The sequence below is a fragment of the Syngnathus floridae genome, chromosome 1, assembly GCF_059516105.1.
Source record: "Syngnathus floridae isolate MCC-2025c chromosome 1, RoL_Sflo_1.0, whole genome shotgun sequence".
Taxonomy (NCBI): Eukaryota; Metazoa; Chordata; class Actinopteri; order Syngnathiformes; family Syngnathidae; genus Syngnathus; species Syngnathus floridae.
In genome coordinates, this window is record NC_142413.1 from 6,703,948 (window position 1) to 6,726,294 (window position 22,347).

General features: G+C 42.2%; 1 protein-coding gene across 5 annotated transcripts in view; it reads left to right on the forward strand.

The window, feature by feature from the left end:
* The window catches only part of LOC148403770 (protocadherin-1-like), a 142,135-nt gene that overhangs the window by 85,268 nt on the left and 34,520 nt on the right, over window positions 1–22,347 (forward strand). For all 5 annotated transcript variants that reach the window (XM_088357012.1, XM_088356928.1, XM_088357175.1 and 2 more), the window contains one exon: window positions 19,013–19,232. In XM_088357012.1, the coding sequence (XP_088213138.1) occupies window positions 19,013–19,232 (220 nt within the window). The remainder of the gene's footprint in view (window positions 1–19,012; window positions 19,233–22,347) is intronic.

Below are 22,347 nucleotides of genomic sequence, written 5' to 3' on the forward strand. Positions count from 1 at the left end.
TGGAAGCAGTGCGGCCACTGATGCAATTTCACAGGGGAAATGTTCAAATTGAGCATGTAAATGTATGATAATGCTTCTGGTGTTGTTTAGGACTTGCTCATTCGTGTGTTTATGTGTGTGTGTGTGTGGGGGGGAGGTTTGTGTGACATTCCTTGTTTGAACATAAACAAATGCAGATGGATGCTTGTCAACAAACGGAAAGTTTAGCCATGTTAGTCGACATTTCAAACAATTCACAATTCATACAGAAAGCTTCCGAAGTGAAGCATGTTGATGACTCGTTTTTTTTATTATTATTATTTTTCCTGAACTCCACTACATTGGGTGTTTCTTTAAAAATCCCTGCCAATGTAATAGGGGAAAAGTCATCATAATTCGAGGTTGTATTGGCATTGGCACTCACTGGTATTGATCTGAAAAAAATGATATCAAATATCTCTACTTTCAACATGTGCATAAAATACTTTGGATCAATGTGTATTTAATAACACACGACAGAAAAGCGAAAGTAAAGTAGAATAGTATGGTAGTGGTTGATGTCAAGCATTTGTGCACAATGTTGTGTGATGTTTGTGTCATTGTTCGAAGCTTCTCTTCTACACACACATGTATGAGCGCACATACACACACACACACACACACACACACACACACACAAACAAACACACACACTCTCACATACGTATAAAAACTCCATACATACGTACAAAACCCGCCGGATCATCCACCCGCGTCTAATTTTAGCTGGCGTTCGATCCCCGCAGCTTGTGAGGCAGTCAATAGAATTCTCCGTTAGCCTTTGGACATCTTGTCTGAATTTGATTCCCACATCCTTCGCCAGGCCACAACACCACTTCCTCATCTTCCTCTTCATCAGCATCTTCTTCTTCCTGTTCCTGGGGTGTGTCGGAGATGAGAAAGGCTCTCAGGTTCAATACCAGCCAGTTTCTTTTAGCAAGGTTACACAGGAATAGCCCAGAAATAGCCCGAGGTCCTTTGCTACTATATGGTCGATATATATATATTTTTGCTTTTGTGTTCACGCTTTGTTTGCTTTCACTTTTGTTTTGTTTCATTGTTGATACACTCTCTTGGGCGAGTCGATTGAACCAAATTTTATTGACTAAGAATTCAAAGACACACACTTTACATTTTCTTGACCTTTTTCACAAAAATTAAATTTCCGATATCAAAAGGCGCACTGGTTAGCACGTCCGCCTCACGGTTCGGAGGGTTCGTTTCCACCTCCGGTCCTCCCTGTGTGGAGTTTGCATGTTCTCCCCGAGCCCGCGTGGGTTTTCTTCGGGCACTCCGGTTTCCTCCCACATCCCAAAAACATGGTTGGTAGGCCAATTGACCACTCCAAATTGTCCCTAAATGCGAGTACGAATGGTTGTTCATGTCTGTGTGCCCTGTGATTGGCTGGCAACCAGTTCAGGGTGTCCTCCAGCAACTGCCCGATGACTGTTGGGATGGGCTCCAGGACCCCCTTGGGGACAAGCGGTATAGAAGATGGATGGATATCAAAAGGTTTCTTTTTAAGAAACCACCAAGTCTGTGGAAAAACAACCTATCAGAGACAGAATGCATGACTGACATGGTGTCAGTCATTTGTAATGCAGCCTGGTACTGTTTACTTTGCCAAATTTTGGGAATTATTCTGTTAATTATTCTGTTAATAAATGAACAGTTATCTGAATTTTTTCTTCCTACCAAGCATCAAAATTGACACCTGGTTGAAGACCTTTCTTTTGGTCTGACACCTATGATTCCCTGACGTGTCAAACTGTCACAGTGTAGCACCTTCTACTGGCAAGGAGGACTTACTCCATGTCTGATTCACTGTACTATTCGAGTATCGCTGCAGTTTTCAACTGTGTTCGCGAGTACCCAATTCCCCAAAGGCCGGTATTGTGGGCATCATACCTGCTCTGTCCCACAAGAATTTGAGTTATCACTATTTTGAACAACTTATAGGTCTACTGCTTCTTTTGTGACCTACGACTATATTTTTATAGAACATTTTCTTCCAGTTTGTGAGTCGGGAGCCATTTTGTGTGTCAATAAAAATGTCTGTAAATAGACAACTAGTCTTGCTGCCACAAACTTGGAACAGCACGTTGTCTTCTTGCACTTTGCGCACACACACACATACACGCACTGACATATAGCTACGTACATCCTTTTATCTGTCAGTGAGTAGTGAAGCGGAACAGCTTGCTTAAATTTGCGCACGCCTGTGTGTGTGTGTGCGTGCCGTATCACTTCTCTCTCACACAAAATTAATTTTCAACATGGCTGCTTTTTTCTGCCTCATGTCCGTGTGAGCTGCCGTCAATACTAATTTGGCGCGGGAGAAAACAAATGTATTTAATCCCTGCTTGTCTTGTCCTGTTTCCCCCCGACGACCCCCCCCCCAGCTCTTTTGCCCTCCCCGCGGCGGAATGATAGCCATTCACGCTGCAAAGGGAATATTAATGCAATGATGGCCTCGGCGCAAAGAAAACACGGTTATCATGGGAAAGGATGTTTCCTTAACATGCATGGACACATATAGACGATAACTTTGACACAAAGTAAGGAACTGTTTATTTGGTAAACTAAATCATAGAGTCCCCGTTTGTTTTGGAAGTATAAATTGTCAGAATTAAGGAGCACTCAAGTATTCAATTAAACAACAGAGAGCTAAACAATGAACTGAAAGAAATGTAGAAAGTGTTATTTGACTTCACACACATGGCCAAACCAGTTTATCCAGTATGACATGACAGTTTGTTTCCTGACCTTGCTGCGTTCAGGTGCCGTGGGAGAGCAGGGCTTTCTCACCATGCTTACCGCTTGAAAACGCCCATGTCCATTTATTGAGGCAGATTTTGATAGGCGGCAAAAAAGTCCAATAAGTAATTGACACACTAATAATCTATTTTTAAAACGCCGAATAAAATAGCTGATTTTGCGATCTCTTAACGCCTACAACAACAAATATTTGAATAAGAAGCAGACCATTTTATTGTTTAATATTCGTTGTACATTTACATTTACAAAGTTGTTTTTGAGAGAGAAAATTCAGCTGAAGGAGGAGAAAATCTCGACGCTACTGAACAGCATTTACTGCTTTGTCGGAAGCAGTAAAGTGCTAATGGAGACGCTAGAAAGATGGCACACTTGTCTTAAAGGGGGGCTAACAAAATCCCCTTTCATCCTGCCAATCAGGCATTTTCTCACTTCTGTCCACCAACAGGGAATAGGCAGGAAGAAAAACCGTGCATCCACATTTAATTTTGGTCAAAGCTTCTGTTGTGCCTCAGAAACACGTTGACTTTAACACATCCACCAGTACCTTTCACGCAGAGAACCTGTTAGCTTGGATGGGCCATGGGAAAGACTCAAATGCTAAGTGGCTGACAGGTTTGTCCACATTGTAACCGCCTTGAGAGTTCCCGATCAATTCCGGGTAGTTAGCTTAAAACATAGCTTAGCATGGGCTGTTGATTCATCACTTTAGGGAGCGAGAGGAATGCGAGCGGACCGGAATGACACCTCATAGTTTCGCCCTGATTCACGCCGGTCATCAGTCTGTGTGTGCACGTGGTCATCTGATTCCCGCTCAGCCAGGTGATGCGATTGTATTGCGTGCATTTCCTGTGCTAAAGGCGTTTCAGTTGAAATCTCATCGCCGCTCTCAGGTTTCACAGCGCGTCTTGATACTTGATCACATTTTTACTCTGAAAGCTCTCTTCCTCTCTGCACTCATTCGTCCATACATACATTGCTTTATTGATTGAGCGATTGATTCTTCTGTCTCATGTTTTTAGCCTTTGTCATGTCAACGAGGGAAGGGGTGTTGTTTTGATTAGCTTGTCTCCTTTCTAAATGTCACATGTATGCAGCTAAAGATGCTTGGTCCAAAACCCAAACCTTGAATATAGCTCAAGCCCTAATCGAAATCCTTACCCCAGCCCAGAACTGTTACATATAAAAAAAAAATATATATATATATATATATATATATATATATAATGGAATACAATGTTTTTTCTATTGGAATGCAACATGGTAACTTGTTTGGAAAAATAGCTCACCAACAAAGTGAATTCCTCAAATTCGAGCAAAGTCATTCCTGCTAGATATTGTAGGTCTTCCCATAGCTGAATTTCAGAAATGATTAATAATTCAAGATAATTTGAACCAATTTTCTATTTATGAAATTTGTGTCAAACTGCATGGTAGTACTTGGCATGGCAATGAACAATCGAGTCGGTTGCGGTTAGGGGCCGAGTCAAACAGCAAATGAGGAACATCTGAGTTGGCGCTCTCTTATAACTGCCATGAAGACAAAAATAAGAATGAAAAGTAATTGGTGATAGTTTCCAAAAATAATAACAACAATTTGTACATTTGCAAATGCCAAACTGTTAATATGAGAGATTCCACTTTCAATCATTTTATCTATATTGAATCTCAAAGACTACTGTAGTTCTCACTTTTAAAAACTTTGGTGACACCTGCCTTCAACACTAATGCCATTTCGAAATCCCTAATCTTGATTCATAATACAAAATTTGAATTAATCCCAACTCTTGAACATTAATCCTTACTTTGATCCTAATACCTAACCCTACATCCTGACCCATAAATCTCTAAACATAACTTTTAGAAACATGAATGAATGAATGAATCTTTATTTCGAACATGATTTAAAGAATAAAAACAATAAAAAACAAACAACAAACAATATATATCACTGTTTTATTGTTTTTATTCTTTAAATCATGTTCGAAATAAAGATTCATTCATTCATTCATTCATCATAGAAACATAACTTTTATAGAAATAACTAAACATATATATATATATTTTGCAAGAGTACCCAAGAGTATCCAACACATTCCCGAGTATTTATCACAGCGTGTAACGTAACCTCTGGAGGAACACATTGACCGCATCGTCCACTTGCAACTTGCTTTTCTATTCCACCTCTTGTGTTACAGTCATGTCACACGCACGCACATACACACACACACACACACACACACACACACGCACACAAAGGTGACAACTCGGCATGTAGGCGAGTGGAAAACTATTCGTTTAAAGAATCAAAAAGTGTCCTTGAACATAATAAAAATGCCATTTTAGCACTTTGCGTCGTGACACTTCTTGAAACAATTCTTGACAGCAGTGACGAGTCAGCGAATCAGCGTGAGCCATGTCTCCCGGGTGTGCGTGCACAAGTACGTGCGTGCATGTGTATTCACTCAGAGCTAAAAAAAAATATTGTACGACTCAACTGCGACTGAACGTTGGCCAGTCGAAAGCTGCGATGTGATTGGATTATACCAGGATTTCACAAACTTCGGCTGGATTTCCACGTCACGCTCCATATGACAGATCATTTTGTTTTCGAGTGGCACAATTGCGAAAAGCAGAAAAGGCGTGAGGAATCGCACGTGCGCCGATGGGAAGCGGGCCTCGTTCAAATGTGGACGACATTTCAGATCGGATCGCAATGATCTGATAGAACCATGATGAACCGTAAAAGGTGTTTTATATGCGATATTCAATGTGTGAAGAAAATGGTGGATTATATTGTGCCAAAGTCAAAGCAGATGTTTGCCAAGGTCTTATTTTGAAAACCGTGGAGACAATAAGACTGCTTTCAGCAAGAATGAAATCTGAGTGCATGGCTGAAGTTCGGAGTATTTTGACAATTTCAGGTCAATTATCAAAACAGTTGAATCATTTTCTAATCGATTTTTATTACATATATAAATATATATGTATAAGTGAGACGGCTCAGTGGCGCATACGTATATATTAGATTTTATTCATGAATTGTTGCATTCAATGGGTCAAAGTATTAAAAAAAAAAGAAGCCAGTCAATTAGTTAATTTTCTGGGTGTTCACATAAAATAAAATGAAATAATGTTGTGTAAGCGCAACTTTTTTGTTTTTGTAGAGGCCACAAACAACTAATATTCTCGCCTTTTTCTTCAGTGGTGTGTTTCATGTGTACTGGTCGCGGTTGTGAGCACAAAAGTGGAGGGGGACGGCATGTGCGGGCTGCGGTGAGAACATGAAGCGTTTAACGTGGTGTCTGCACGCCGTCCCGCCGTCCTTCGCGGCGTGTCGGGCAGGCAGCTGAGCGACGAGCTGAATTTCAAAGAGGACGCACACAAATTGACTGTCAGCGAGCTGTGAATGACACCTTCATCCACATTGCCTCACGCACGCACGCACACACACACACACACACACACACACACACACATGCACACATGCACGCACACACTATCCTCTCTCTTCTCTGTGATGCAGCCATGTTTGTTTCCCAGCAGGTAAATGCGTAGAGTCAAAGGTCAGTGTGCGCAAACAGGCTAATATTGACACGAGACGAGAGAGAATGCTAGGCGCACACACACAGACACACACAGGATTGTGTCGACCAATCGAAAGCCTCGCTGCGCGTTCATCCCAGAGGATGTGAGCGAGGACTGGCCAGTTATTACAAAAAAAATTATTACCCAATTTGGCTCAATATGACCCAACTTTTTGCATATACAAAATAAGACAGTTGGGTCAAATTGACCCAAGTAATGAATCGGTGTCTTTTTTACCCAAATTGGGTTATTTTTGTTCCAAGACTTTTAGAGGATATCATCCAAACGAATGTTTTCCAAACTTTTATTCATCCAAAATAGAAAACATCTTCAAAACAACAGGTCCTGAAATTGTTCAATCTGGAATGAGAACACAATTTTACCGATAATCTAGCATGTAGCTAGCGTGTATGAGACATATCATTTGACGTGAGCATTGATATGATGGTGTGATGGTCTCGTGATGTCACACACACCGCTTGCCATTAGATATGAAGAAACTGCAAGAAACAATGTTAGTAGAAAAATGGAGGTTGTCAAAACAGTGTCTGGCTGCTGTCGCTAGCTAGGACGCTAGTTTGTCAACATGGTGACCGGACAAGTAGTCTCATCTCAAGTCACCGGGGACGGACTCCATCTTGCCCTTGACCTGAATGACGACAAACACAATTAAAAAATAGATGACAGCTAGCAATTGTTCCTGAGGATTGTTTTTTTCAATGGCAGGAAGTGTCTTGGAGCGCCTGTCTTGTTCCTCTAAGGACATGCAGGATGTGATGTCATCACTTCCTGTGCTGTGATGTGGGAGGACAGTGCAACTGCTAAAGGCCTCACCCAGGGAACACACACACACACACACACACATTCTAAAGCAGGAAGGAACTTGTCAACAATAGATGAACAACAAAAGCGAGACAGGAGGAAAAAACAAGTGCACCCTCCTTTCCCGCTGTAGGGGGAATCCCTGGAAGTCACAATGACTTTACATAAACACGCACACATCCAAACATCAGTCAATAAGTTCTTCCTGTCATCCTTATAGCAGGCCTTGAGTTGAATCCACTCAATGGCCTCCGTGTCCTTTTGCACCGTGCACATCCGCAGCCTTCTAACCTCAGCTTCTCAACCGCACAGATGAATGGTCTGGCGTGGGCCGGAATCAGTCTGATGGGACATTTGGCTTGCAGCAGACTTTCCCGCGCCAACTTTTTAATGTCTTTAGTTATTCTGCTTATTGTTGAGTTGGGTGACGGTGCGCTGCGCTGCGCCGGTGCGTCGCTATCTGAGGAAATCAGACATCTTCTGCCTTGGTTGCTTCCCAGTCCCTCCGTCTTATTGATGAGCCACCGGGACCACCGCCAGCTGGCAGCCGCAGGTAGCGCGCGGTGTCATAAAATAAAATAATGAATACGTGAAAAAAGCACCACGTAGAGGCACAGAGAACCCCCGCACAACGTTTCGGCGAGTCATTTGATGGAGCGTTTAACTTTGATTCGTGTAATGTTCTATTGCACCGTCTGCATTCTCTCAAAATGAAAAACAGCCACAATTAGATGAGTTTTCTTTTCTTTTTTTTGCTGCCGTCACAATTTGGATCATTTCAACTAAATCAAAGTTTCTAAATTATTGAGTGATCATCAAACTATAGTTATCGATTAATGGCTGAACTGTTGCACCTCCGAACATGCGCAGCCTCAACAAAGCTTGCATGCGCATCCATGAGGAGATGGGGTGCATTGACGTGTAAATGTGCCATGTCATGCGTGTTGTAACATGTGCACACGCATGTTTATCCATCAGCAGCGTGTTTGTGCGGAGCAGGCGCATTTGATTTATGTGCCTGCGCTGAGGTCAGCAGTAGAATCCTAATTCTTCACTCAATAAGGCTGCTGCCGTTCCTTCCCACTCAAGTGCCCTTGCCTTGCCTCCTTTCCTTCCTGCCTTCAGTCTTTCCTCCCACATGCTCGCACTCGACTCATAATCTGAATTATTGATGGTTGTCGTGTCGTCATAAGAGATCACACTCCCATATCTTACAGGAAACTGTAGATAGGATGAGGATGAGGTGTTCTAAGTCATTTTCCCATGTTCGCTTCCTTGGAGCTATCAACAAGTTGTAAAAGATTCAGAAACAAATGCGTTCATCAAAAATCAAAGAATAATGATAACCACGTATGATTTTGAGTTTTATATTGATAGTCTTGGAAGACAGACTCGACGACACTATGTTTTTACACCGCTAATGCGCCGAGATGAACCAGCAAAAGAGACAAGCCGCTGGGTGCGCCGGTGCGTCAGTTCAGAAATCAAAAATTTGTTTAGAAGTAGATGCAAAAAAGCCCGGGACTCTGGTTCATATCACGAAAAATTCCCAAGTACGTTTATAGAGGTACCACTGTAGTATAGCCGTCTTTTGAGTTTGTGAGATTTATGGCCACGTGGTGGTATTACCAAGCGAAAGGAGCCAAAGGAGCTCCAGAGCCGCGACGCCAAACTTACTTCGGACTGCGACTGGAAACTCTTTGACGACCTTGGAAAGCTCACTTGTCTTCTTGGCTGTGTACTTCCCCCTTTGAGCTTTTTTCATGTTGAAGAGGCCCAACTCTTTTCTTCTTGGTGGTGAACTTGGGTGGATCATCAGTGCCAGGGTCCGTGATTTTGGTTTCAGTGCCAGAAGGTGCCATAAAGAACCAGGTGACACCTGTTGCCTCTCCGGAGTCCATTTTGATGGAGCCACCCGGCTTGACGATGCAGTCATCGGTGCCTCCGGTGGAGGGGGCTGAAAAAGCCCAAAAGAGTTGTATAGAGTTATTCACCTCCAAGCACAGGCGGCCAAATCACAAAGTACACACGCAGATGGATGTGACTGGCTTTTTTCCATCTCAATTTGCTCACAAAATCAAATGGTCGTGCAACTTACCGGCATCAACAATGATGGTGAACTTCTCGATTGTGGTTCCACTGTCAGTGGCCTTGTACAAGCCAGTGTGCTCTGCTGGCTGGCCACCTCTGCTTTTCCAGATCCGGCAGAATGCGAAGACAAGAAGGATGAGGTGAAGTTATGCCCCAAAGGCGACGACGTCAAAATAACAATCAGCACCACTGAGACCGTCACATGGAACTTCGGAAACGGCAGCCTCCCAACAGGACACAATGTAGATAAAACAACAACCGCAGGCAAAGAGCCCACGCGCGCTTAGCTTGATGTCAAAGCGTCTGTGAAGGCTTGCAAGTCGTTGCGAGGCAACCAACTTTATGACTGGCGTCCATCATCAGTCAAGTAGTTCAAGACAAACAGGCAAATGAGTCTGCCAAATGTGCAAAATGGCGCGCCGCACTTGTTTTGGAGTCGGCTTAAAATTATCACAATAAAGTACCTGTCTTCCCATCGATCTGAAAAAAAATCATGCTTGAGTTTCGTTTCTTATAGTTGGTCCATCGGTTGAATAACATAAAATCGGTATTGGCAAGCATTCTTTCAAGTGGATTCAAAATAAATAAATAAATAAATAAATAAATAAATAAATATTTTAAATTATTTGAATTATTTTTAATTGATCTGAAAATAATCATGCTTGAATTTACTATAGTTGCGTTATAGTTCGTCCAGAGTTTGTGCATAACATAAAACCAGTATTGGCACGAATTCTTTAAAGTGGATTCAAAATAAATAAATAAATGTTTCAATTATTTTAATTATTTTTAATTGATCTAAAAAAAAAAATCATGCTTGAATTTACTCTGTTATAGTTCGTCCAGAGGTTGCATAAACCAGTATTGGCAAAATAAGAAAATAAATAAATAAATAAATTATATATATATATATATATATATATATATATATACATATATATATAACTTTTTTATCTATTTTTTAAAATAAGTGCTTGCTCCCACATTGATTAGGGCACAATATCGTTCAGAAAAGAGCCTGATAGGAAAAGTAAAAAAGACAAAAAAAAACAAACGCTCCTTCCTCAATGAGTTACTCATGTGGGCAAAACAAGCACTTCCACAATGGAGCCTTGAATCAGACAAAAAAAGTGTTTCCTTTGTTTTGTCGTAAATTGAGCAAATGCTTTTTTTTTTTTTTTTTTATTGTCACGACCGTAACACTCCTCCTGAATGGCGTTTTTAAAAAGTACACGCATGCAGGTAGGTTGCCGTGGTTACATCCCTTTAAGCATCTTCTCAAGTGCTCCTTCACCTTTACCTCACAGCCACATGTACACAGGGGCGCCACACAATAGTGCACAATTAGCTGGCTGTCTGGAGGGCAAAGCCACAAGGTAACAAAAAGTGAACGTTTGGTAGTATTCTTAGCTGTACTTGTAAATTATAGCCTACTCTTGATAGCATACGCTGAATTCTATTCTGTAATGCCACTATTGTGTACAGTATGTTCTTTTGTGTCTCAGCATTAGCATCTTACCTAGACAGCAAGACTTTTTCAAAGTTTTTTTTTTGGTCAGATACCCAAATTTATTAGTACACTGTGTATTTTGTTTTAGCCTTTAGCATAAGCAATTGCATGTAATTGGCTGGCAACCAGCGTACCCAACCTCTCGCCCAAAGACAGCTCGGCAAGGCTCCAGCATACTCGTAATCCATCAGAAGGAGAAGCCATTCATACGTTTTAGGGTGACAGGTCACAATTATTTTAACAATCCATTATTCTGTGCAATATTTTTGAAATTTGATCAAATAAACAGATTTTGTAACATGTTTTTTATATCTATATCCCTTTCATCGACTATGATTCATTTTGTTTTAAATTGACTGGAAAAAAATGCAAATCAATTCTGGTTTTCATTCAATTTCAATTTGGTCAGCATGTCAGGAAATTGTCAAAAAATGTCACCATGGTTTTTCAAAAAACGATTAAATCTCTTGTTTATTTTTTTGCTCATTATTATCAATTCATTATTTATTTATTGTATCAATATATACATACTGGTGAGAAGCTGAAATGAGAGGAATTGGACGATTTTAAGATAATAAAAAGTTCTCTAATTGAGTCATCTTAAAACTTTAACTTAATCGTTTACCAAAATATTAGTTGATTTTTGAATCAGTAATTGTTGCAACTGAAATGAAAAAAATTTTGGGCGGCTCTGATTCGAGTGAAAAATGATTGGCAGATTAATCGATTATTTCAACAATTGTTAGTGAACAAAAGATGTGAACTTAATCCAAGTGATCGACATCGGAATCTCATGGACGATTGATATGGGAATTGCCAGCGTAAAACCCTGATCGGAACACCCTTAGTGTTTGTGAGCCACACGAGGAAATTTTGGACCTTCGGTAGCGGGCAGCCATGTTACAATTAGGCTTAGTATTAGCAATAGCCTCCCCGCGGAGCCTCTTGTTGGCCGGCCGCGGCCATCCTTGGCAGGCAAGAGGCGGCTAATCCTGCCTAGACGCTAATGAACGCTGGCTGGCATCCGCCGTGCGCCATCTTTATGAACCCCGCTGGCTAAGCTGGCATTTAGGTGCTTCTACCTGCAACATCTCATGAAATGTAGGCAAAAAGTTGCCATATTATATCAAAAATTGAAATTTCTGTTCATTTGACTGATTTTAGGTCAGCTATGTTGAGAAAGGACACGAAGGAAGTGTCAATAGTGTTCATTTATTTTGTTCCTGTGGTTGTTGACATGTCTGAAATGAATTTAAGAAAGAAGAAAAGGAATCACCAGTCAATGACAAGACACAGCTAGACAAAGACGGATTGGACCTCTGTCCAATTTGGAGTCCTCTGGCCACGTTTTCATCATATTTCCCGTCTTTGAATTTGCAACCACTCGCAAACTGTCATGCTTTTCCATCCTCTATTGTTTCTACACAATCGACCCGAGCTCCTGTGAGCGCAATCCCGCCAACCCCCCTTTCCTCTCGCAGCCCACAACCCCCCTCGCTGCTATTTTTATCCACACGTATGGAAACGTTTTAACGCACACCTGCATGCTCACGTGCAGCCATCCTGCGTGATTTATTGACCGAGCATATAGTGGCTTCTCCCACTACCTTTTTTTTCGTATGCCCCCTGAGGTGGTGCACCCGCTCTTCTTCCCAACTCAAAATAAATATATCCCATTTGCAGGCTTGAATAGGTAACGATCAATGCCAGTGTTCGTTCAAGGTGATTAAGCGGCCGCTTGATTAGTGCCGACCTGGTAAAGCTCCTCTGCAAACAACAAACGTGATTCATTCCAATCATCCGGGTGCAAATAAACACGCCCGCTCACGCACATTCAAAACAAAAACAAACATTATTTTTGGTGGCCAGAGGGCAAATATTATCCTCGGACTGATAATTGTTAAGAAAAAACACGTACGTTCCTTGACTTGGGAGTTGAACTTGACGCCAAATAAATTCTCCACATTAGAATGAATTAAAATGGCGTTAATCTGTTCCGGATAACTCCACGCACCCATTGGAAAACACCTGCTTTTTGTGTGACGTAATATCGCACATTTGAAAGTCATTCTTTTGTTTGTCTTCATAGCGAGACGATAAATTTATGTCACAAGGCAGCTTAAACTTTGACTTTTCATCACACAAGCGTCTGCAACACAGAACACCACCACCCTAACGTCGGGAATTTTACCTTTGGGCTCTGAGGCTATAAAATGAGATCAACATTGTTATTCTCTCCTGTCGCACACATGTGGGTTTGTTCTCATTGTTACCATCACCTTTGACCCGACGTGGCTTAAACTAAAGCGTCACGTCACTTTCTGCTCAGCTTCATTTCCTCTTAGTATGTCACATGACCTTGCCCGCTGCCTGCTTGCTATCATTCTGGTACAGTACATCAGCATATAAATGTTATCTGGTTATAAGCAGCGAGCTCCATTACCATGTAAAAATGATGTGGTTACTGTGAGCCGGGTACATTAGCATGTAGACGCTATCTGATTGCTATCATCTGGCAACATGTATTAACGCGTAGATGCTAACTGGGAGCTGAGGGGCTACCTACATTAACCTGTGAATGCTTTTTGTCTTGCGAGTGATTAGCTGTATTTGCATGTTGGAGCTATTTGGTTTTTTGGGGTTTTTTTTTTTGGTGCTATCCGGTTACTGTGGGCTAGCCACATTAGCCTGTGATTGCTTACGTATTGTTAGCAACTAGCTATAGCATCAGGGTGACATTTAATGCTGTAGGGCCAGGGTTATAAGAGTTTTAAATTGTTTTATTTTAGTTTGGTTTTCTATTGTTTTGAAAATTTTAAAATTCTGTTAGTTTTAATTAGTTTTGAAAGTCATTTTGGTAGGATTTTTGCAAATGTTGTTTTAATGTCATTTATTATCTTTAATTAGTGTTTGTATTATTTTTTAGGTTTTGTTAAATAAGAAATTATTGTTGTATGTGAAAGTAAGCTGCGGTAAGCACCATTTAACAACACAAACACAACAACACTAACGACAACATCTTAGAACTAGCATAAAAACAACCATTCACAAGTCACTTGCAGAATTTCAAGTGCAATAAGCATACTGCTGCTTCTAAGGTTGGATTAAATACATCAAAACAGAGAGTAAAACCATTCATGAGATGTGTGCTGCATTGGTTTTACTTTTATGTCTTTAAACAAAAACAAAATAAGTACTTAATTGCATGCTTTACTTGCTGAGCTGCCAAATTGCTAACTCCTCAAGTGGACTTTCACATTTGTGGCTTTTATTCCCCTTGAGAAATATTCCACTCCAACACAAGGCAACTGGTTTCATATGCAACAGAGATAGATACAATACATGGCCCCAAATCTGTCATAAAATTGTCTGAGCTGCAATATAAATAAATGTACCTTAAAAACTCTAAACACACAAGATAATCTGTTTGTTTTCATCAAGGATGAAAATGAATTGTTTCTGTTGAGACTGAATTGGGTTAGAAATTGCTGAACGATTACTGGAATATTAATATAGTTGTCGAATAAGTAGACAATTGATTATTTGTCGATTAATCGATTCATTTTGACAGCTCTGCTATGTTTATCTTGCTAAGGACTAGCTACCTTAGTTTTGGGATGCTAACTGATTACTGTATTAGCATGTTGATGTTTTGTGTCATTTGAAAAACATTTTTACCGTGTTTTGCTAAGCCTCAGAGCACGTCATCCCATGGACCTATGCCCCCCCCCCCCCCCCCACACACACACACACACACCACCCTGTTCTCTTTCACTTGTGGATTAAACAGTACCACAAAGAAACATGACTGTTGCATATATTAAATTAAACGCCGTACCTGCAGTGCTGCTTTGCACTGATAGCGTTGCTTTAAGCGGCTTTCGCGTGTGTGTGCGTGTGTGTAGAAGATGCACAAAAGAAGGCCTGTGATGTTTGAGTGACAGCGGAGAAGCGTCAGCAACTCTCAAATACGCACATTCAGACAAAAAAAGCGTTGAGTCGCCGTACGTCCCTTTTACAGAGCTTTTTTTTTCTGCTCTGCTGTCATCCTTCGGTGCTGCGTTTGGGTTCTGTCCGGATGTTTGAGCGTCGGCCCGGAGAGCAGCCAGGCAGCAAATTGAAAAATAGCAGCGGAGAAAAGAGATTTACAGCTTTTTTCCTCCCTCACACTTGTGTGCTGTGTGTGCGTGTGTGTGTGCGTCACTTGTGAGTTCATCGGATTGCCACGTCAAGTGTCAGTGTCAACACGCACACGCACACACATGGCGCACACACCTGCAGGGCAGACAAATGTTGGCGTTCTACTGAACTCTAGAAGCAGATGATGGACTCAGCTGACCTGTTTTGTGTGAGCGAGTGTGTGCTTGTGTGTAATGTCACTGTCAATAAGCGCAATCACACAAACGCGTACACATACAGACACACACATACATACATTCCTAACACGCTCAACACTCATAACGCAGACACATATTACGGTTCATCAGCTAATCCAAATAATTGCTAAACTTCCACTTGGATGGTTTTAATCTTTTTCCGTCTTGGCCTGATTACCTCGCAGGATTTTCTTGTAGCCTACCCGTTTTCAGGTTTCCCCCGACTTGCGATAAAGTAGCGTCCGAAGAAACTGAAGGCGAACACGAGGGAGGGCCAACATGAAAGTGGCTAACAGTAACGCTACCGCCTCGGGAAATTCCTCGACGACACGCGCTCTCCTCTCCGCTCGTGGCCTCTTGACCTCTCGCGAGTTGTTTCTAAGACGTTCACGCATGACGAGTGCCCGTCGGACGAGCTGCCTTTGATGCTTAAACCTCTGCCTGCTCTCTGCCGTCACATGAGCTCATAACGGGTAGTGTGGGAGTTAGTCGGCAAGGTATTGATTAGTCAAATCCTCACTTTTTCCATCATTAGCAGAAACCGGCACTTCTAGCCCAACTTGTTTGGTGTTAGTAAGTCGGCATCTTTCTTGAGCTTTTTCATCGTTAGCATAAGGCGCCCATAATCATGACTTCTCTGTCATATCAGCAACCAGCAGAGGGCGCAATCACTTCAGACCCAACAAGCTACTTTTGAAATCAAGTCTGAAAATTCAATCCAATTACGTCGAAATATCTGACACGAGTAGACTCATCAAAAAGGTCTTCAAAAGCCATGCCACGAAGTCGGCCATTTTGGTTTGCCAGCCTACGAGTGCTTCCATGAGCCAGAGAACTTGCTGGAACAATGTGGACGAGTGGCATGGACGCATCTGCTTTGCCCTACATTGTAGCCTCCCTATTGGGTTTGATTTCGTACGGCCGACTTGACACACCCGCGGACACACAAACACACACACAGTCACTTTCACAACTCACTCACTCACTCACTCACTCACTCACTCACTCACTCACTCACTCACTCACTCACTCACTCACTCACTCACTCACTCACTCACTCACTCACTCACTCACTCACTCACTCACTCACTCACTCACTCACTCACTCACTCACTCACTCACTCACTCACATAACATGGGCTACTAGCGCACTCCCTCACACATTCTTCATTTGTGTTTCCTCATTCATCAAATACTCAAAGTGATGTGGCGCTGCTGTGTGGAATTATGAGATGTCGCAGCTCTCCACGTTGGCCGTCTGTGTGTGTGTGTGTGTGTGTGTGCAGATGTGTGCACGTGCATACTTGATAAGCACACACTTTTATAAACATGCACAATGCAGCCTCACATACTCTTATCTCTCACAGGGAGGTAATGAGGAGCTCACACACAACACGCACTCGCACACATACCCACACACACACACACACACGGTGCGTTATCTCCCGCTTTGTGTCTCAGCTGACAAACAGCCGGCGAGGCGTTGTTCATTTCTCCTCTCCTGGTTGCTTTTTAATCATCAGCAGGCCTCCTCATGCTCCTCACCGTCCTCAGTTTCCTCCTCGTCTTCAAGCGGACATTTCAGCTTCTCCTGTGGGCGTTTTTAAAATCTGGCATATTCCTCCCAAAAATGGAGATTACCACCATTTGCTTCAATTTTATTTTCCCTTATAAATTCTAGTCATACAAATGTGAAAATTAATGCAATAAATATTATCATTCCTAATCACTTAGCAGGGTGATTTTCAAGATTTTCACACCAATTAAAAAAGTACTTGGCCCTTCATTTGACCAAAATACTGATCATTTTCAAATACAGTAGCAAAGTAGGCCCATGTGTTCAATTTTAAATTAAAGTTAATCCTGCACCACAGAACTTTAAGCTAGACATGCTAACCAGTGCAACAGTCTTCGTAAGTTTACCAATTGTATGTTAGCTCGTCGTGGCTAACACGTGCGACGTGTCAGACGAAAATAAAAAGAGGTACTCGTGGGTGTCCCGCAAACAGTACTGTTGCGGGATCCGAAGATTTCCTGGGGTGACTGTGAGGATTTTCTTTTTTTAACCATTATTTCTCAACTGTGATGTGCTCAGCGCTGAGATGGCGCTGAGATAGACGACGACTTCTATTTACGGCAAACTAACACACGCCAGCGCACAAGTACAAAAGGACAAAAACAAAGATTTGTCACATTGTGTGTGTTCCTGTTGCAAAAGTCCCCTCACTCTGTACTTTACGGGGAAGCTCTGCATATTCACCCTTCGGCATTCACCTTTTACATAGGTGGGCGAGGAATCTTAATCATTTGTCTTTTCTTTCCTCCTCTGTTTATAACCAAGCGTCGATTTCTATCTTTCGGCAGATAGCAGAAAGTGTTTATTAATAACAACATTCTAATTTACCGCTCGTGCCGTGTGTGTGTATTAGTGTGTGTGGTGGAGCAAAAAAAAAAAAAAAAAAAAAAAATGGTATTGAACATCCTCAATTTTTATTGACCATTTGTTACTGGATGTTTGTTTGTGATCATTTGTTTGTCAGTTTAAACAAAACAATCAAAACGACAAAATTTATATCTCGGCATTTTGTAACCTCGCTGCTATTTTTTTTTTCCATTTGAAAAAAAATCTTTTCTCAGTCCAATCCTCAGGGGTGTCGCAATTGGCAACCGCTGATGATGCCGCGTCTGTTTGATCCCTCGCACCACGCTTCCCAAAGGGTCACTGGACTGTGGACGGTCGCCATTTTGAATGAAAAAAATACAAAAAGTCTTTTTGATGCTGTTTGAAGCGGTTCAGGGTCCTGACTAGGGTGACACCAGTTTCCATGGTGACTGAGTATCAGGCCAGCCAGGGATGTGCTGTTCATCTGTCTGGCCCCGTTCAGGTGCGTGTGTGTGTGAGCGTGTGTGTTTGGCTCAGTGTGCGTGTGTGTCCTGCAGCGCTACATGGACAGCTAATTGTATTTTAATTATAAAAGCATCAAGTCAGACGGCTTCCTCCTCCTCCTCCTCCACAAAGTCAATGAAGCGTCAAAGTCTGTTTTCAGCCTGCTGCTTTTATGCAAACTAACTCGTCGCCTTCACATGACATTTCAACTCCAAATTAACTCGGCCGTGCAAACTAGAACGTGGCGGGGAAGACTTCATGTGACTGTGTTGCATTTTTAGCAACTTTAAGTCGACTCTCACGCATGCAATTAATAGCCGAGCGGACATATTAGTTTCCGTCAGGCATCTGCATGGACAACTGTTGTCTAGATGTGTCACCAAATAATTTGAGTGACTCTCATTTCAAGTTACATTTTTTTATACGTAATGAGTCAAAGGTTGCTTTTGCAAATGTGACTTTGTGTTTTCTGTATGGTTAGTTTTAAGTTTCAGGCAATCTTGACATGTTTTTGGCTATTGTGCTTGCATATGACATATTTCCAAAATATGACTCAACTTGATTTCTTGTTGGTTAATTACTGACCTCGATATGTGATTGGATCATTGCTTTATAATAGTTGCTAAAATAATTGGAAATCTTTTGCCCAATTTGTCATGGATAAGAAGCCAAAAGCCTTCATATCAAAATTTTATTTGATATACAACTCATTGTTGATTTGTTGATTTCTACCTTGCGATTAAATATGGACACTTTGTAGTTTGAGGTTTATAGGCCATTTGATCACTATACATGGGCATACAGTTAGAATATCCACAGATCCTGAAAGCCTTCGATGCAGCCTTCGATATGATATGTGACTCGATGGGGTTTTGTCATTGGTCCTTTTCTTGGCCATCGCGAATAATGTTGTTAATAACGTTACAATTTTGCGTCTTTACCCAGCTGCCACACCGTCGGGTGACTTTCTCTACGGCCAATCAGGCGCAAGACCTGCAGGATGCGTCGCAGCACAGCTACTACGACAGCGGGCTGGATGAGTCGGAGACTCCCAGCTCCAAGTCGTCATCCGGGCCTCGGATCGGCCCACTGGCGTTGCCCGAGGACCACTACGAGCGCACCACCCCCGACGGCAGTATCGGTGAAATGGAACACCCCGAGAATGGTGAGTTTACTCTTCGCCGTCTGGTTTGACCGAGTTTACGATGGTAGATGGCGGGAATCCCGTCGTCTAATCGGATTCCCGCCATTCCCCGCGCAACGCAATCAATATGCAACATAATCAAGTCCCACGGCTCAGCGCATTAACATCACAATTATGCAAATGACGGCCAGTCCAACCTTCCATCAGCTCCACTTAAGAATCCACAGGGGGAGGCTCGTCGGGGAAAGTGGAATTGGGTTGGCCCTCCGTAACGTTTTTGTCAGCCCGTTTTTGTCAGCTCACTTTGTGTGTGCACCCTGTGTAATGTGGCGGCTTGGAACCCGAACAGGCTAAAGGCACACTTTTTTTTAGCGTTGCGTTTCTTACCTCGTTCTTGAATCTACCTTGTTTAATTGGCAAGGTGTCTTAAACCCAAAACATGTTCCTTTGTTAATTGTTGAGCATACAAGGTGCGTATTGTAAATTTCATTACAGATCTACAAATGTTTTGCTGCGGCCTTTGATTTGATGTGCTGTGTTTATTTGGTGGCCCTCGTTGCTTCATCTTTTTGTTGTATGATGGCCAATGTTTTAAGTGAAAATATAATACAATTCAAATTTTTGATGGCTTCTAATTGTGGACTGAAGAACAGCTAATTAGGATTAGCTTTGTGATGTTAACAAGTTCTGTAGGGTTATCCCAATCAGTCTTAATTATGAATGATGTTATCATATATTCATATTTCATTATGTTATATTATGAAATACCTCTTGAGAGGACATCCGACTTTCAAAGGTCGTCATCTCGTACAGGTCAGAGTTGATGAAGCTAACTAATGGACTTAGGTTGAGATATTGCTTGTAAGACACATCCAATAATTGAATCGTACTGTTTAGCATTGTACGTGTGTGTGTGTGTGTGTGTGTGTGCGCGCGTGTGTGTTAAAGCCAAAATAATCAATGCAAATGGACTCAATAATAAATCGCCTCAGTGGACAATTAAATGTTATTTTAAGTGCGGATCCCGTATGCAAATGAGCTGCTGATGTATGCGCTTTGCTTTGATTGACTACCTTCACAAATGCGCACACACACACACACACACACACACACACTCACACACACGCACGCACATATACACTTTTCAGACAGAATAGGCGCTACTGTTTTGCTTAACAATTAAATGGAACAATTGTAGAATTTTTTTACATCCATTTGTGTCAGGTATAGTATGTTGAAGAGAATGAGAACTAAAATGAGTTGTGTTCCAAAAAAGCATTTGTGACACCATTTTGTGTGTCGCACATATTAATTGAATGCTGGCATTATTAGTCGCTATAGCAACAGCTACATGCTGTAAAAAAACATGCAATTGACAGATAACCGCATCACATGTTTTTTTTTTTTTTTTGTGGGATAGCATTGAGAAGCCTGCTCACATGTGAGGCCTGCAGATTATATTCTGAATGAAATCCAGATTAGCAACTCCATATCACCGTAATCCACCAAGGGGCATTAAGTGTACCAAACGGCCGCTCAACTGGGGTCGCGTGTCACGGGCAAAAGCTGGTCCATCTGCCAAGATGCTGCACCCGCCGGTGTGTTGTTGCTCGTGTGTTACGTGCTATGTGAACAACTACGCGGCGATAACATCCTTAAAATTAAAACTTTATTGACCACTTCGAAGAGATCCCAGGTGTCTTACATGAAAACTCACGAACCTTCATGTCAAAAGCCAGAAAATTGAAGAAGTAACCGACAAGCATCCACTTGTTGCATGCTTCGGGGTTTTCGCGAGAGTACATGTGTGTGAGACAAACCATGTGTGAGAGTGTATGACCGTGAGAGTGGGCACGAGTGTGTTTGTGGGAAAATGTGTGAGATTGTGTATCTGCATGTGCGCAATTGTATCCATGTGTGTATGTGAAAGAGAATTTATGTGTGTGTGTGTGAGCTCTTTGAAGTGCGGAGGATAGGAACAAAGTGAGGATGATGAAGATGAAGAGCGCAGATAGAAAATCTCACATCGACTGATGCGGGCGGCAGATATAAATTCGCAAACACACACACTCACTCACATACACACACACACGCACACGCAGACTCCATTTTGTGCCTCCTGTCGCTGGCTCAACTCTCAGCAGACCTGATTGAAATCCCCCATCATCTTCATCATCGCCATCATCGTAATGCTCTCTCCTGCCACGCACACTCGCCACCGACAGGAAGTGGACACATTAGCGGCGCAAAGCAGGCTAGAGCCGCCGGCATTAGTGTCCATTACGAGAGCTTTTAGAGTGCAGCGAGATGCAAGCGAGCAGATCTTCATGAAGCAGGAACGCAAGCCAATGTTGCGGACGGCGCCGCCGACTCTCATCATGATGAGGTTGTTCGGTCTCTGTGTTCGGCTAACAATTTTGACAGCAGGGCATTCCGAAAAGTCATTTCCAAGTAACTTGTACATTGCATGATTTTTTTTGTATTTAGTTGCTAGTTGATGACATCATAGCATGTTGAGGCTACTGGTTGATGCAGGTTGAATATGTCACATAATGGATGACATAATGACATCATTCGACACGTCGGTGCCTATGTGTCAAGTTGATGATGTCACGAGTGACATCGAAGATTGAGGATATGGCAGGTTGATGGCGACGCCATGACGTCATAGCATGTTGCAGATCTGTTTTTCTGTTTATGCATACGGTAAATCTTTATGTCTTGGCTCGTGTAGTAAGTTCAAGTTTTTCCGCGAAGCACACAAATGCTGGAGGAGTTACACGACGAGGACGTGCATCAGGCCAACATATATTTCCTCTCTTGGCAGCTTGCTTACTTTGCAAAAAACTAATAATGGCTCTCACACACACACACGCGCAGTCATTAGAGCCGGCAGTGTTCGAGTGTGTTCAAAGGCTTTCCAGGCTGAACAACGCACACGCTGGCAGCACCGTTGCGTAACCATGAAAGCGGACGTCCACGCTTTTGGAAGTGGGACACTCACTGAGAGATGGGCTGACGAAACTGCCGTCCTGAGGAAGAGTGCGTGTGAGTGTGTGTGATGCTCATTAGCCGGCAGATAAAAGCGCCACTGATAGGAGAGGTGATTCCTCCCCATGGAAGCACACGCGCATCT